General features: G+C 45.7%; 1 protein-coding gene across 2 annotated transcripts in view; it reads left to right on the top strand.

Moving 5' to 3' along the window:
* Window positions 1-13,424, top strand: part of LOC139057458 (ankyrin repeat and BTB/POZ domain-containing protein 2) — a 214,383-nt gene extending 200,959 nt beyond the window's left edge. For both annotated transcript variants that reach the window (XM_070535774.1, XM_070535775.1), the window contains 4 exons: window positions 2,400-2,587; window positions 4,963-5,031; window positions 5,929-6,347; window positions 7,682-13,424. In XM_070535774.1, coding sequence (XP_070391875.1) covers window positions 2,400-2,587; window positions 4,963-5,031; window positions 5,929-6,300 — 629 coding nt within the window. In that variant the 3' untranslated portion in view covers window positions 6,301-6,347; window positions 7,682-13,424. The remainder of the gene's footprint in view (window positions 1-2,399; window positions 2,588-4,962; window positions 5,032-5,928; window positions 6,348-7,681) is intronic.
* The last annotated feature ends 2,314 nt before the right edge of the window (window positions 13,425-15,738 follow it).

Below are 15,738 nucleotides of genomic sequence, written 5' to 3'. Positions count from 1 at the left end.
ACTCAGTCAATCTGTGGGGCGTCGAATTATTTTTGACAAGTGCGCGCTCCGCGTAACGTATGCGGCGTTGTCTTACCTGGTCGTACTAGCGTTCTCGGAAATATGCGGTTTGAACTGCAACAAAAACTTACCGTGTCGTCGTTATTGTTGTGGCATCACACATATCTCCATGATCATGCCGCCGCCGTCTGCTTCCTTACGGCTGTGGCGCGTGTCCGCTTTACGCATGAATGCTTTTTCACCGTCGTTGAAAACAGCGACGCGGCTTTCGGAAGCGAGACGTAGTGTTGTCAGAGGCCTGCACATAAACCTCGCGCAACGTTGCACAGGCGCTTCTTGAAGAATTTAAAGTTGCTTCACGTGCCTCGGATACACCCCAATGCAAGTGATGCGGGCTCCTATCACCAAATGGGCGTCAGTGCCCACTGCTGCATCAGCGAGCTGCATCGCGTTAACTGGGGCGGCAGCCCAGCGTCGGAGCGTTAACAAACTTAAATCTCGGAGGCAACGTCGGAGGCCGCGTCCCTGGGTGGCGCCACGCTAGCGGAAGTGGCCTGTGCTGAGAGCCAATAGGCGCGCAGCTCTGACCCCCCGGCGCCTACGGGATATGTTTTCCGTATACGCGCCCCTGCGTAACCGAGCGAACGACCGCAGCGAAGGATGAAAGGAACGCGCAGTGCAGAGTGGGATGAGAGACGCGAGTAGGAAGGGGGAGAGGAGGTTGTAGCGGAACAATGAGGCGAAAAGCGGAGGAGGGTATGGCGAAAGCGTGAAAACAAAAGCGTAGTGCTGCGACGATGGCTACGAGATAGCGCCAGAGTATCGCGCCTCATCTCGGAGCTCTGTCGCCGGCGGCTGTGAATTGCGCCCACGCGTCTTTGGGCTTTGAGCAACGCGTGACAAGAATATCCTTGGGTTTACTCTGCGGGTGCGAACGTGTCATGTGACAGCAGTGCACTGACGTCCCGGCTGCATCATTTGCCCTGATCGTCCCGATTACGACAAGATCATTTACAGCTGACGATGAAACGGTGCCAGCTCTCTAACGCCGGCGCCTACAGGGGTCGACCGGCACAGTGCCAGCGGCGGTTACGAGTGGAGCGGAGATCGAGTCACGTTGTGTGCTTTCCGCGCTTTTTACTGTCGCGAAGATTTGCCTTATGAAAAGCCACCTGCAGTAAAGACAGGGAAGCCCATCTGCTCTTTGCAGAAAAACTGGAAAGCAAAATTTTATATGCAGTGAGAAGGTGCCATAATACACACGGCAACTATTAAAACTCAGAAACCTCATTGGTATTCATTACAACGTAACGCCACTAATTATTTAGCTTCGCTGGCAAAAAGCACCTGATTCGATTCAGCGGGCATTCTATCGATATAAAATATTTTGAAGATCTTCATATACTAGAGCTGAGCTGAAATGAGTGCTGGTAGACTAACTAGGAGTTCCCCTAAATGAAGATATCTTGATTTATTTGTGGCTTAGTTAGTGAAGGTTTGCGAAATTCTTGTTATGCAATGCTAAGAAACTCTCGAACACGTTCAGAACCGTGTTTCCTTGCCTAAAATTTTAAGCATTCGACGTTGGAAAATCTTTCTTGGTATTCGATATTCGATTCAATATTCGGCCTTTTTTTTCTTGATTAGATTGGATATTTCGTGAAATCTACGATTCGCGCACCCCTAAGGATTAGCCTCTTTGTCACCAATGTATTCATTCGCAAGTAAGGCGAGGACTGCAAAGAGACAAACGTGCTTGTTAAGGTCTTCGAGATGGGCACATCCGCCGTGAACAGTCCTGCTGTTTTTCTTGTAAGGCGGGCAGAGCTGAACTATTCCGCGACTGTATCGGGGCCGTCAGTGCTTGTTATCCTTAAGAGCCTCCGCCTCAAGTACAGACGAAGCACAATACTACTTAGCTTCGGTGACCGGACGAAAAGAGGCATATTCAGCATGGGATAAATGATGCACCCGCCTTTGAAGGCATTTTTGGGGCACAAAACATCCACATGTCCTGACAGTTTTCACCGACCCCCTCGTGCAATTATTCGTAAAATTCGTGCAATTATTCGCGGAAAACGGTGACCTCCAGGTGGAAACGCATTCATCTATCTGCAGCTCATGGCCTGGCGTCTCCCCAGTTTATAGGTTTATAGGCCTACTTTAACACTAAAATTCAAGATGGGGCTGGGAGCAATGAGCACATTTCTGCAAATTGAAAGTGGGCACATTTCATTTGCACTCACACACCAGCACTCACAGGCCTGAATATCCCGAACGCGGTGTAAGCATTTGTGTTGCTTTCCGTATATTTATCAATGGGATCTCTGAAAACTTTTGCTTGAAAACTGCAGCTAGCACGAAATAAAATTATTCTATTTGCTCTCTCCCCGTTACAGACCCCAAGTATGTCAACAACCCGGAGATGTCGGACGTGCAGTTCCGCGTGGAAGGACGTGCCTTCTATGCGCACAAGATCATCCTGGTAAACGCGTCACCTCGCTTCAAGGCCATGCTCTCTTCAAAGGCGGCCGAGGGCAGTACGCCTGTCGTCCAGATAAACGACATAAGATATGACATCTTCCAGGTACGTTCTCGATCTCATTCTGCCCTCGCGCTTTGAGGTCTTGCCGTGAATGGATAGGTTTTTCAGGTAGTACGTCCCTGTAAGCCGACTGCGCAGCTAAATTGTGCAAGAACTAAAAATGGTGCAGAAGCTTTCAATTTTTTTCGAGTCGCCTTCACCACGAATTTTGCTTGACAAAATGGCTGCTTTATTAAGGCTCAATTGCGAGGAAGTCTAGTTAGAGCATAACCGGGAATCGACAATTGGTCAGGGATGGTGAAGGAAGGTGGCACTACCGTGACTGGCTAGTTTAGACAACTAAGGCGACGGATATACTACAGCATCGGAAGCAGATCGAGTACCGTCGCTTCTGGAAGCTTAACAGAGCTGTTCGTGTGCACCTCCGGCTTCTTGGTTTGAGTTGGCCCGGCTGAGGCCGCACGTCTTCCGCGCGTCATTTCGCAGGACACTGAGAATTATTTAACTGCACAAAAACTGCTCGTTAAGAGTTCTCACCGGCATTGGAAATACCACCGTGGGACCGCTTCGCGAGCTTTCCAATGCATTTCTTTTCGCCGAAGGGAAACTGTCACAAGCGTCCAATATAAATACAGCCGAGGTTCGCCTGTGATGTAGACGCTGTGAGTCTGCAAGAGGATAAGGCTAAATGCTGTAGGGCGACGGCGCATAGCTACGTGGGAAGTGCAGGTGTAAGCCGCAGAACTCGTTAGGCAGCGGCGAGAGCAGGTTGACAGCAATGATTGCTGAGGGCAGTATAAGAGGACCAGGGGCCGCTGATGAAGGACCGGAAGGCCGTATAACGAAAGTATCGGAAATAAATTTCCTGCACTGATATCAGGGTACACTGTGCAATACCCCTGAATCACATATTTCGGCAGCAATGGCTACCACTAAATCATTGGGCTCTAATATAGAAGCTTTTATTATTTCATTTATCAAGTGGGGTATCTCTGCAGTCCTTTAATCAAACAGTAACTGGAATGTCTAAGTTTTATAACTAGAGCACCCACTGGGATTTATAAGTGAGGCGGGTACAAGCGCTTTTGCAGCACTCTACGTGACGCATTTATCGTATGCTAGAAACCGCACATCATCGCATCATCGGTTCTGTGCCGATGGCAGCTGGTAAGTGTACAGTAGAACTTTTGCTTGAGCTGGCTGGCGAGGCATACTGGTCGAATTTAGGCGCGAACAAAATAAAAGGACAAAAGAACGCACATTGTTAGGACAGGTACCAAATATAGCTGATTGTGTTCGTGGAAGGGGACGAAGGTTTATAACCACAAACATTACCAATACAACTCCATTATCAATACTGCAGATTGTCGTAGATATGTGTCATGGGGAAAGAAAAGGACAAGAAACAATGCACAGCTAACAACGTGACCAAATTTATAGAGTGCTTTTCTGGTGCCGTTTACGTCATTCTGCTGAGTTGCGGTAAGGAATACTGTGGCCAGATTGGGCGATGCTTGAAAGAGAGTATGCGTGAACACAAAACAAACGTCAAGAAGGACTACGGTTGCCACATTACTGTGCATGTCGATCACCGTGGATGCTTCTGTACGTACTAGCACATGAGGTTAACTGCAAGAAGCTACAATATATTTCAAGGCTACCGACAGAGGCTTTCCACATAGGCAACAGGCATCAACACGTGTCAGTAAACCATCGCTAGGCCACCTGGACAACGATATGTTTGCCGATAGGACATTTGCCGATGCTTTAATGGATGAATTACTGAGAGATGTATGTTTCAATAAATCTATTTATTTATTTATTTACTTTTTTAAAATTTATTTATGCTTGTTATTGTCTGGGGAGCTGCTGTTGTTAGTGCCGGAAGTGTTATTGATAATGATTGAGGTTTTAAATGAAATGATGTCAGCTAATAGTTGGCACCCATCCTCTCGGTGTGTAACCTCTTGTTCTCTTTTTCTTTGTTTGTGCTATAGTTATTTCTCCGGTAAGTGTGCTTGGGAAAAGATGTCTCAACTTGCACTACAGTGACCTTAAAACAGAAGTGGAGTACTGGGATGCTTGTTCGTGCAAAAAAAAAACGTTGTTCCTGCAAGCAATGCCATGTGAACAGTTGCCAGAATTCGCTTAGTTTTCTAACATTTTTGCCCTTTTGAAGGAATGCCATTCACTGAAACATTTGTTTAAACGTCGGCAACGGCTGGTGTGCAGCAATGGACAACTGCATGACACATCTCTTTGTTTGCGTGGATTCCTGCGCATTACCGCTTTCTTAAATTCTGCTGCGCGCAAGTCATGCCCCATGTCGAATATTTAATATATTAAATGATCGGTGCGCTCATTCTATTGCGCTGGCAAATGCGGTACATGGGGGTGCATTTTTGTTTGTTTTACAGCTCGTCATGCAGTATTTGTACAAAGGCGGCTGTGAAGATTTTGACATTGACCAAAATGATGTGCTTGAGGTACGTATACGTGTGTCACTTATGACGTCCCAAACGTCACTTTATTCCTTACGTATCAGTTTATCATGGTTAATTGATAGTTATGCTCACAGCAAGAACCCAACAATGCTGGCTCACGCGCTATGCTATGCAAACATTGGCGGATTGGTTGGCTTTGGCGACCTAATTCGTATTATTTCTATATAAGTGATTCGCCCTTTTCAATAATCGCTGCCATTTATTTCATTAAACGTAAAAGTCGAATAAGGAGTGTCCTACGTGTCATATCGGAGAAAAGTAGGTTAATTTAGATATGGCCGTTACTTTTTCCTCTCTTAACTCGCGGCTCGTATTCACAAAGGTCTTACACTAATAAAGTTCTTGCACTAATTCTCACGAAAACGTTCTTACGCAAGAATAGATTTGAGCTAAGTGTAATCCTGTACGAAGAAAAAATATTTGTGAATTTATTCGTTGGTTTTTTGCAGTATAATTATGGTACATATAGAATGTACCTTGAAAGAATACAAGCGTTAAGAAATGCACATATGCTATATTTGCGCGATAAAAAGTGGAGGGGAATGTTCACGAGTGACAACGCTATCTATAAGTTAGAGTGGATGTGACGCTGCAACTAAAATTTGAATGCTGTTCAAAGCATTGGCTGCTGATGATGCTCAAACTGTCTGATTATTGAAAAATTGAGGATAGCCTCTCTTGGCCAAGACGAGTTAAAGGATTCCTTGGTACTTTCTGATTGTAGCCCTAAAGTAGACAGTCACAGAAGGACGGCGTCACCTAATATTTAAATATACCGTCACACAATATGGTCACAAACGTGACCACACGATCGGGATTGCCCGCGTAACTTTCGGATGACGTGGTCCTGCCGTAACACCGGCGCCTCAATTCTCGCAGCTGCTTACGGCTGCCACGTTCTTCCAACTGGACGGCCTCGTTCGCTTCTGCGAGGCGCGCTGCTCGAACTGCGTCGACCTGGACAATGTGGTCGCCACCTACGTGCACGCCAAGGTGTACAACGCGGTGCAGCTTCTGGAGTACTGCCAGGGCTTCCTACTGCAGAACCTGGTCGCGCTGCTGAGCTACGACGACGGCGTCCGCAAGCTGTTGTTCGGCAAGCGCCTGCACAACCACGACGTCCTGAGCGGCTTGCTGCTCACGCTTCAGGCGCGGGTCAAGCAGCGGGTGGCCGTGTCCAAGTCTCTCGCCGGCAAAAGAGCATCCACCGGTCACGATGCGAAGATGAGGCTAGTCGGTCCCAACAAGTAGCCGAGGGCCGATACAAACGCCTGGTGAACAGAGACGAGACGAACGAGGTAAAGTTCAAAATTATCCCTTAAGTTTTCGTGCCCTGTGTTAACACATGTTCATGGCCTGCGTTAACGTTTAATTAAGCGTTCAACTAGGTGGGGTCCGGTTCTCTTGGACCTTGAAGTTGCGAGGTAAAGACAAACAACAAACGAAATGTAGCGGGTTCTTCGATAGTCAACGCTTAGCTATGATGATTATTGAATTGAATTGTACCTTCATTTTCATTTTGATAATTGTTCAAGAATTATTGGTGCGCCTTTCAGGGCATGAACAACGCGGTATCGATGCCCTAAAAGGTGTAACGGTACATTTAAAGAGAAAAGTGAGGCAAATTATTTCATTACACTTCTTCCGTACCAAATTTGTGAGTATTTAAGTATTAAAGTGACGGCAGACTTGATAAGAAAAGTCGCAAAATATCGATACATGTAAATGCGGGCAACGACGGCAGCTTGACTTTTTTTGTTGACTTAAATTTCGACAGCGTCTGGTTTGTGCTGGCTGAGTGTTTATCTGTAAAGAAAGAATATGTTCTATTTGAAAGTGGGTAAATATTTAGTCTGGGAACTTGTGGTCATGGGTGTGAGAATATGCGAATCCTTGAAGTAACGAGTGGAGTAATGTGCAGTTTGATTTGACCTCCCAATATGGCGTCGTTGTACACAAGCTAACCCCCTATTTGTTCCTGATGCTCCATTTGTGCTTTTAATAAACAACGCTTCATAACGTGCAATATAATGGTAAAAGCTTGCCAACGTGATAAACAGTAGGACGTGAACATGGATTTATACTGATTGGGAAAACGGCTGTTTTTTATTTGACAACTAGTCTATTTTCGATTCGAGTAGATTCGTTTCTGACACTATACTGCTCGTATTCCATTTGCTATCAGAAATGACTATTTGTACACCCCTATTTGCGGCAACCTTTTCCTCACGGATAGGGCCGGAATTGGCGAAAGTGCAGTGAAATCTGGGACATGGCACTGACGCAATCAGGGCCGTGATGTAGGCGCGAAATTTAATTTTTGTTTGCTAATAAACATTATTTCCTGCCCAAACGAACTCTGGCGGAAGTTTAACAAGTTTAGTTTGGTTTGGTATTTCATTTTGGCGTTTTTTGCAGTCTGTCCTTAAAAGTGTGGTTTTGTAAATGGTCAACTTCTCCTTTCTCTCATTTAGATGTATAAGAGTGAATTCGGAGTAACCAGGGGTGTCGTATTCTTAGTAAAGAAGCTTAGATGCGTCAATTTTGACGAGTTTTGTTTACTGACTTGTTTTCGTGCTCCGATGGAGGTATGTAAAGTCGTAGCAATGCCCTGTGCTTTCTTTCGTTGCAGGTATAAGCGGTGACTTGGAATTTTACGCATCATGCGACGACGTCCTGCCTGAACTCCGCCCCTGTGATTTTGAAGAAAAACAAAATGAAGGAACTGGAGAAGACGCAACTCGCACACGTCAGAGCACCAAGATGACCACTTTGTGAACTTGTGAGCGCAGCCGCACCGGTACCGCGGACAGTAACGACGTAAACAACCATTCAAGTCTACAAATGCCAATATTTCTTCGGACATGTTCTCGAGAACTAACAGAACTGCCCAGCGTGCCTTAAGAGTGTCGGTGCAGCAACTAGTGGATAAGACTCAGGACACTCTCTGTTCAATATTTGATGCCGTACGAAATGGTACGGCAACAGTGAAATATTGCGACCGGGACATATGCCTTTAGTATTGTAAGTAACGCGTGAGTGACAAGTTTCAAGCCCAACTTATGTTTCACCCTTCCCGGAGCAGTGGCCTAAAGTTCGCATCTTTTGACAATCTTCATAGGAGGCAGCTAACGCTAAGCTTCCACCGCTTGGATCTTTTGTCTTTGCGGTGGCCTCGTAAAACTTTACCATGTCCAAGGCTCAGCGCAGCCGCATGTCGTTTTCTAAGTGAGGATGACGTTGTGACACCAAGGCGTTTACTTAATTTTTGGCGCTCATCTATTCTGTCGGTTGTCTTTGCTAAGCCATTGTAGGGGATAACTGTGTCTCGCTGTTCACAAATTCTCTGTTAGGCTACCTGTAGGAAGCCTTATCCTTCCGTGGTCTTGCATTAGCGCTCCATAAAAAGGTGTCACAAAAGTACTTCTTATCAGAAAACGACCACTGGGTGTCTTGAAAAAAGGAGAAAACTTGATTGCGCCTCGACTCTCAAGCGGGGCGACAAAAACCATGTTAGGCACGTACAACGTATTTCTGAAGTTAAGATGCAACAAGACCATCCAGATATCCGTAAAAAGGGAAACTTCGGATCGTGGTTAGCCACTGTGCGCATTTCATGCTTCCTTTTTAACTTTAACCTTTAGGCTTGCAATCCTAATACGCTGGGACCAACGTAGCTGCGATTTCAGCTATGAAACGAAATAGTAGTGCCATGTCGCGCGGGTTTACTTTATTGTGTTCAGGAGCAAATGTGTGTTGTTCTGCATGTCGGCTAGGTGCGCTGAAAGCATCTTGTTCAATGCGGTCACTGTTAATATCTGAGTAACGGTAACGTTAGCAGCCGCTTTCGCTTTCTCGCATATATGGGTGGCCGTCAATTTCTGCGTGGTCAGTAAACTGTTCCTCGGTCGCATGACCGTTAGGCCTCGGTGCCATATTCCACGATTTCTGAAGATAATTCTCACCTGTGCTACATGTCCCGACTCTATGTCGACGTGACGATAAAGCGGTGTGTGACTTACGTGAAACTGTAGCTGCATGGTGAAACAACAGTTTGGCCTACGGGAACCGCTGTGCATCACTACCGCCACCATGCATTGTGCCACCTGCGCATGGGCGCCATGGCAAGGCTGACGCGCACGCTGCTGGCTAGTGGCCGTGTAACGACAATGATTTCTGAGAGCTTCAAAAGGATGCTTATAGTGACGTCGGGACGGGTATCTTGACAAGTAACTTGTTTTTGTACAGCGCAGGCGACGCATGGACAAAAGAAAAAAAAAGAAATTTGGCCAACAAACGAACTGTTTCTGAACGACTTGTGATTGTGCGTGTCCTGTGGTCTACATATTGTCTTCTCCGCGTATGTGCGGCTTGAATGTGCGGCTTTCAGCAACCAACAACTCTGAAAGTAGTATGCGGTTTGAAATGAACAGCGATTACGTGCATGGACCGTGCCAAGGACACCTGGTTGAGACAGAGGCGCGTACATCGCCAAAGAATTGATTTTCTTCGGAAGCGGTGGGCCCTGGTTGATGTGCTTGATAATCGTTAACAGCTATGTTTAATGCTCTTGCATTTATGCCGTTTTGTAAAGGATTGAAACGAGTTTCGATTAGCTCGTTTCACAACTAACCGCCGCGGCGGCTTGGCGTCTGTGACGTTGCAGTGCTAAGAGCGAGGACGCGGGTTCAATCCCCGACTGCGGGGGCCGCGTTTTGATGGCGGCGGGATGCAATAACGCTCATCGACCGTGCATTGGGTGAACGTTCGAGAACGCCAGGTGGTCAAAGTTAATCAGGAGTCCCCCGCTACGTCGTGCCTGATAACTATATCGTAGTTTGTGCACATAAAACTCTAGAATTTATTTTTAAAAATAAATTTAAAGCAAGGTCACCAACACTTAAGGTAGGTTCCCCTAATGACACTGACATTCCGCGTGGGACCATTCAAGTGTTTTCAGCGTGCCCCTAGTTTGGTGGAAAATTTGTGGCCTGTCTACGTCTGTTTGTCGCCTGCGCTGTAGAAAACCACTTCATCGCGGGGCATCTCACTGCTGGTGTGTGCCTCCGCTGCCACAAATAAACGGGACCGTAACGCGACCTAGAGCGTCAGGGTTGTGCCCTAAGGGCAAGGGGGCCGCCAAAAAGTATGTTGCTCTGAGTCGCTGCCACTCAAATTAATCTTAGTCCTTCCCGTGTGTAAATAATTCCGAGTCCGTGGTGCACAGTTTAGTGCAAAAATAAGGTAATAATTGTATGCTCCTTATTGTCCAGGCCTGGCAGAATACTCGTCCGGTGTATTATTTGTTGATCTTCTCCAATTTTTGTGTGTGCTTATATGTGTGCATATTCTAAGCAATGACAAGTGTATTCTTGTCCTTGTGCCGTCAGGAGCGGTATCGAGTGCTTTCTTCTCCGTACTGAAAGAATCGCTGTGCATGTCGTTCACATTTTTGTTCTCTGCTAGTTTTTCGTATGTTTGAGGGTAGAGAATTATGTATAATGATACAAATAAGAATGTTACAGTGGTCGTGGCTCCTGCACGAACGTATTTCTGAGGTCACATGCGATACCTTTAAATGTCTTAGGCTACAACTCATGTTAACTTTGGCTCGTTATCAAGCTGCTTGCGGTAGTTTCTGAATTATTTGATTAAAAACAGAAAAAAAGCGGATAGAGTTTTAAATATCGATCGTATTTCGGAAGACTACCGTTATAACAGTCATTTTTACAGCGCGGTCATCTGCAGCGTTATCGGCTTTGGAGTGGTTCGCAGGTCCGATATTAAAAAGTGTCGGGGAAGAATTGGGACCTTCCCTCTTTATCGGGGCCGTTTCTTACCTGTCTTTGTCATTTTTCTTACTTGATCTTTTGTTCGAAGTTTAGGGTTTTTATCAGGTCTCTGCTACCATATTGCTTGCGGATTTATCATGAATTAGTTATCATTGATTCTTGTAGGAGTTCCTGTTCACTCCACATCGTGTGCTAAGAAAAATTTGGGTGTTCTATACCAAAAATATCTTCTGCGGCTGGCAGCTTCTAGGTCAAATATCTAGGGCCAAATGTGGTAAAGGAGTTTCATTTGTTTTAATTAACGGTGTTTTACGTCGTCAAGAAAGCCACTACAAGTGCTTTTAACATCATTCCATCGTAGCATTTTTTACGGATAATATGGCGATTCGATCTTGACGAAAGGGCGTTTTCGTCCTCTTGCTGAGGCGAAAGAATTGATAAGTAAGTCATTGCCTCTTTTTTTTTGATGGATAAATTTTAACCCCATTGATAACGAGATAAGCCACAATCCTATCAACATATGTATACATCGCTAAATAAGTGTCCTAATAAGGGACGGCGCACACGTTGTCAGTTTGAAATTTTTCGCCGCCAGCTTACTAATGCATCTTTAATAATTTCTCTTTGCCTGTTATTTTCTTACAATATTACAGCAATTCAAATAGCATTTATAGAAGATTCATTACAAACGCTAACATTCCTCATGGGACCAATCAAGTGTGTTCAGCCTTCGTTCGGCGATCTTTGTATGATAAATGTTTGTCACAATACCTTTGCAAGCGCCATTGTGTTACTCTAGCGTTCCATTTTGTTTAAATGACCGCCACGACGCAGTTAATAGCCTCGTGGCCGCAGGCCAATAACAGTAAGGACAAGAAACTACTTTCCGACACACTCACTTATGTTCGTGTGCCAAACGATGTTAAGCTTTGGGGCGTTAACCATGTACCTTAATACATGCCACTTTGCCTTATATGATATGACACACACCCATAGTGTTCCGGAAAACGAACGGAGCCTAGAAGCCACATAATCACGTGACCACCTCCCGTAGCATAAGCGCCATTGGGTTTTATTCCAGAACGACTTTACATTACGAGGACGGAAGCAGTTCTTTTTTGCTGGCAGCTCCTGAACTGCATGTAGTGATTTCGTGTTGACAGTCAACAAGTTACTCAACGCATCACTCAAGCAACTTTTTTACGAAGATTTTGCAGTATATACAAAGCGCAGACGCCCGAAACGAAACTAATGTACAAATTTGGACTAAGTGAGCGAATTACTGTAACTTAAACTAAGGAATGCATGGAGGCGTTCGAACAGTATACAAACCAACCTTCGCATTTAACCATGGGACGACAGTGGCAGTGTGAATTTAGGTCCGGTGCAAGAAAAAGAAAAGAAAAAAAAAACAGGCAAGGGAACGAATCAAATCTTGGCATAAATGTTTTCTGTGCAGAAGCTTTAGTGCCATTCACTTGAAAATTGTACAGCTATGCGGTCTACTGTGCAAATTTGTCACAGTTTTCTTTTTGAGGAAGATCTTGTGCGCTGGGAACTTCATATTGAGAATGTCCAAATAATTTACTGATCTTGAAAAAGCTTGAAAACTGGTCAACGACCACTACAAGATGCATATTTTCGTCTTCGTAAGGTAAATCGTTTTACGTCAGCGTCTCCGTTCAACATTCTGTGTGGGAGTGAAGTTGAGAGTATTCCACGTGGAGCAGATATCTAAGCGAAATTGAAAAAGAAATACTCGCCAAGTCCTTGCGAAGTTGTTGATGTCGCTGCCCCCCAATAATTACATTTTTCAATATTAATATTTCATGGTGGCTATTCAGACAGCCTTCTCGGCAAACTACCTCAGTGTGCATCTTCCGCGCAATTTAGATTTTTTTTGTTGAGTTTATGAAGCGCAGGAACCGCTCGCGCCATGTCTGAACTTTGTACATAAGACACCTCTGTTATCCCACCGAAATTAGATTTCTGCGCTTACCTTTCAAAAGCACACGTGCCTATCACGTTCATGGCTTCGAGCATCATTACGGCGCGGATTCAACCACCGAGGTGAAATGGTAGATAACTTTGTATATTGCTTTTTGTTTCACGTGCAGTTGATAATATTGTTTGCCAAGAGCGCTGCGTTTTTTCATTGTCTAAACTTTTTGATACCACCCACGGGCGGACTCGAAGCGTCCGAGGTGTGATGGCTAGTGCAGGAACAGTTTTTTCGCGTAATGTTTGTCGAGGGGGACTTTTGCAAAGCGTTAAAATATGATTCTGTGTTGTGCATGCGTCTACCTTTTTGTCCAACACACAGGGTTTGTTTGACGTGCAAACTCGATATATGTGATGTGTTGTCCTTTAGCTACTGATGGTCATAACGACATCTTTAAGCAGGCCTTCTGCACGAAAATGTAAGAAAAAAAAAAGAACGGAATAACCAGAAATGCCACGTTGGGAGCTCCTGCAGCTCTGAATATTTTCTTTCTCGTGATCACTTACTGGCATTCGAGTAACAGAATTAACACCACTGTTTCGACATCTGTGAACCGAAAATAAAGTATTTTGACGAACGTATCTTCCATGTTTCTTTATTACATGCTCGTCGCGCACTCTGGACGCCTGCTTCGCTTTCCGCATGTGTTTTCGCTGTCATGCCTCTAGGTGTTGCGTGTGCGTAACTGTTATTTGAGCTTTGCGTATACTCGTACTGGTACACAGGTTCCACAAGCCCTATCACTAACTTTAATGAAAAGGCTATGCTAGCTACTCAAATGGTGTTTCCAAAGGTGGCTTATGCGCTTCTGTGGTGACAACTACGCGTACGAGTCAGCAAATACACATTTACCATAAAGTTGTTGGATAATTTTTCTTTAAACGCGTAAGGAATGCTATATGTCGGATCTAGTCCGATAAGGTTGATAACCACAAATAAGGGTTGATAAGGGTTTATATTGGTCGGATTAGGTTTCGTGACACTAGTAATGGCACCGGGCTCCGTGGAGATGAGCATGTGACGCTATGCTTATGCGTACTTAGACAACTACCAAAGAAATTCCTGCGTGATCTTTTTTTTTTAATTTCGTGGTCATTTTTTGCGTTTATATTCGAACCTTTATGACAATAGCATTCGAGGACTACTCCGTTTATTTGACACATTTAAAGCATCTGTGTTGTGAGCTATCCAAAATTGTTAGCGCTCAAACGCTAAATTCCGCAGAGGTGGGAGTCGCTGCACAAAATCATGAACACCCCTTCACTCGTGAAGGAAGGAAGGAAGGAAAAAGTGGAGAAGGAAAGGTAGGGAGGTTAACCAGTATGGCTTAACCGGTTTGCTACCCTACACATGGGAGAGGGATGGGGGAGATTAAAGATGGGGAAGGGGGAGAGGGAGAGAGAGCACATATCACAGCACACACACATCGTCCGTTGGAGTCCATCATTCTGGCATGGTACGCGACGTCACTCTCACAGCCGCTTGTCCAATCCCGTCTCTTTCAAAAACCGAAGTAGTGCCTTTGTCGCCTTCACCTGCGATATCTTCTGTCGGCGGCATGTGAAAATCGTGTCGAGCGACAATGGTCTACTGTCAAGGCGCGCTAGAACAGATGCCAGGGACTGTCGCTGAACGTTATAGTCAGGACAGTCGCACAGAACATGTTCCAGCGTCTCCTCGCAAAGGCAGGCATTACAGAGATCGTTGTCGGCCATTCCAATGCGGAAGGAGTAAGATTTGGTGAAAGCCACCCCCAGCCATAAGCGATAAAGCAGGGTCGCCTCTCTTCGACGCAGTCCAGTTGGCATATAGAGATGCATCAAAGAGGGCAGGTGGTATTGACGGTTGCTCTGGGTGGTCTGGCTGTTTGGTGTGCACCATAGAGATAGCGTGATCTCATGTGCAAGCACTCGAAGTCTGCTAGCTGCGTCGGATCGTGAAAGCGGTATGGCCTCTTCTTGTGCGTCCTCAAGAGCTGCCCGAGCGGCATTATCGGCGTCTTCATTTCCAGTGACGCCGCAGTGACTTGGCAGCCACTGAAACGTCACATGGTGTCCTTTCTCCTGTGATGTATGGAGTAGGCATCTAATATCGAATACGAGCTGTTCGAATGGCCCGCGATGCAGAGCTGATAGTACAGATTGTAGGGCTGCCTTTGAATCGCTGAAGATTGACCATTGCCGAGGTGGCTCCCGATTGACGACACGAAGTGCAGCGCGAAGAGCAGCTAGTTCAGCAGATGTCGATGTTGTTGGGTGGTCAGTCCTAAAGCTGATGGTAATAGCTTTTTCTGGGACAACCACAGCACCGGACGAACACTGGATGTTTGTGGAACCATCGGTATAAATGTGTTCCCTGTCCGCGTACCTCTCGTGCATAAGAAGCAGTGACAGTTGTTTGAGCACAGGCGACGACAGTTCAGACTTTTTTCCGATTCCTGGTACACTGAGATGGACTGTAGGGCTGATAAGACACCAAGGGGGTATCGATGGTTTAGATGCAGCGGTGAAGCCCGATGGCAGTTTGTCGTTGTATTTGATGATAGTTTTAGCGAATGATGATTGGTGCCTGTCCGAAGGTAGTGCTGCAAGGTGGTGATAGGTGGCACGTGCAAAATGTCTGATGTGCGTTCTCAGGGCTTCCACCGTAATGTGAGTTCGCATTGGATGGTCCCGAGCAATCGCAATAGTTGCCTCTGTTGAGGTGCATCTGGGCAAACCAAGGCAGACTCTGAGTGCTTGAGCTTGTGCTGCCTGCAGAACACGAATATTTGTCTTGCAGGTGTTGGTCAGTACAGGTAGACTATATCTTAGAAAACCGAGAAAGAGAGCTTCACTCGTGACATAACTCATTCTGTATAGCGCGCTAGTCTAGAAGCTGGGCGATGATAACTGC

Source organism: Dermacentor albipictus, chromosome 3 (genome assembly GCF_038994185.2).
Source record: "Dermacentor albipictus isolate Rhodes 1998 colony chromosome 3, USDA_Dalb.pri_finalv2, whole genome shotgun sequence".
Taxonomy (NCBI): domain Eukaryota; kingdom Metazoa; phylum Arthropoda; class Arachnida; order Ixodida; family Ixodidae; genus Dermacentor; species Dermacentor albipictus.
Note: the sequence above shows the minus strand (reverse complement) of the source record. Positions and strands in the feature narration are given on the sequence as shown.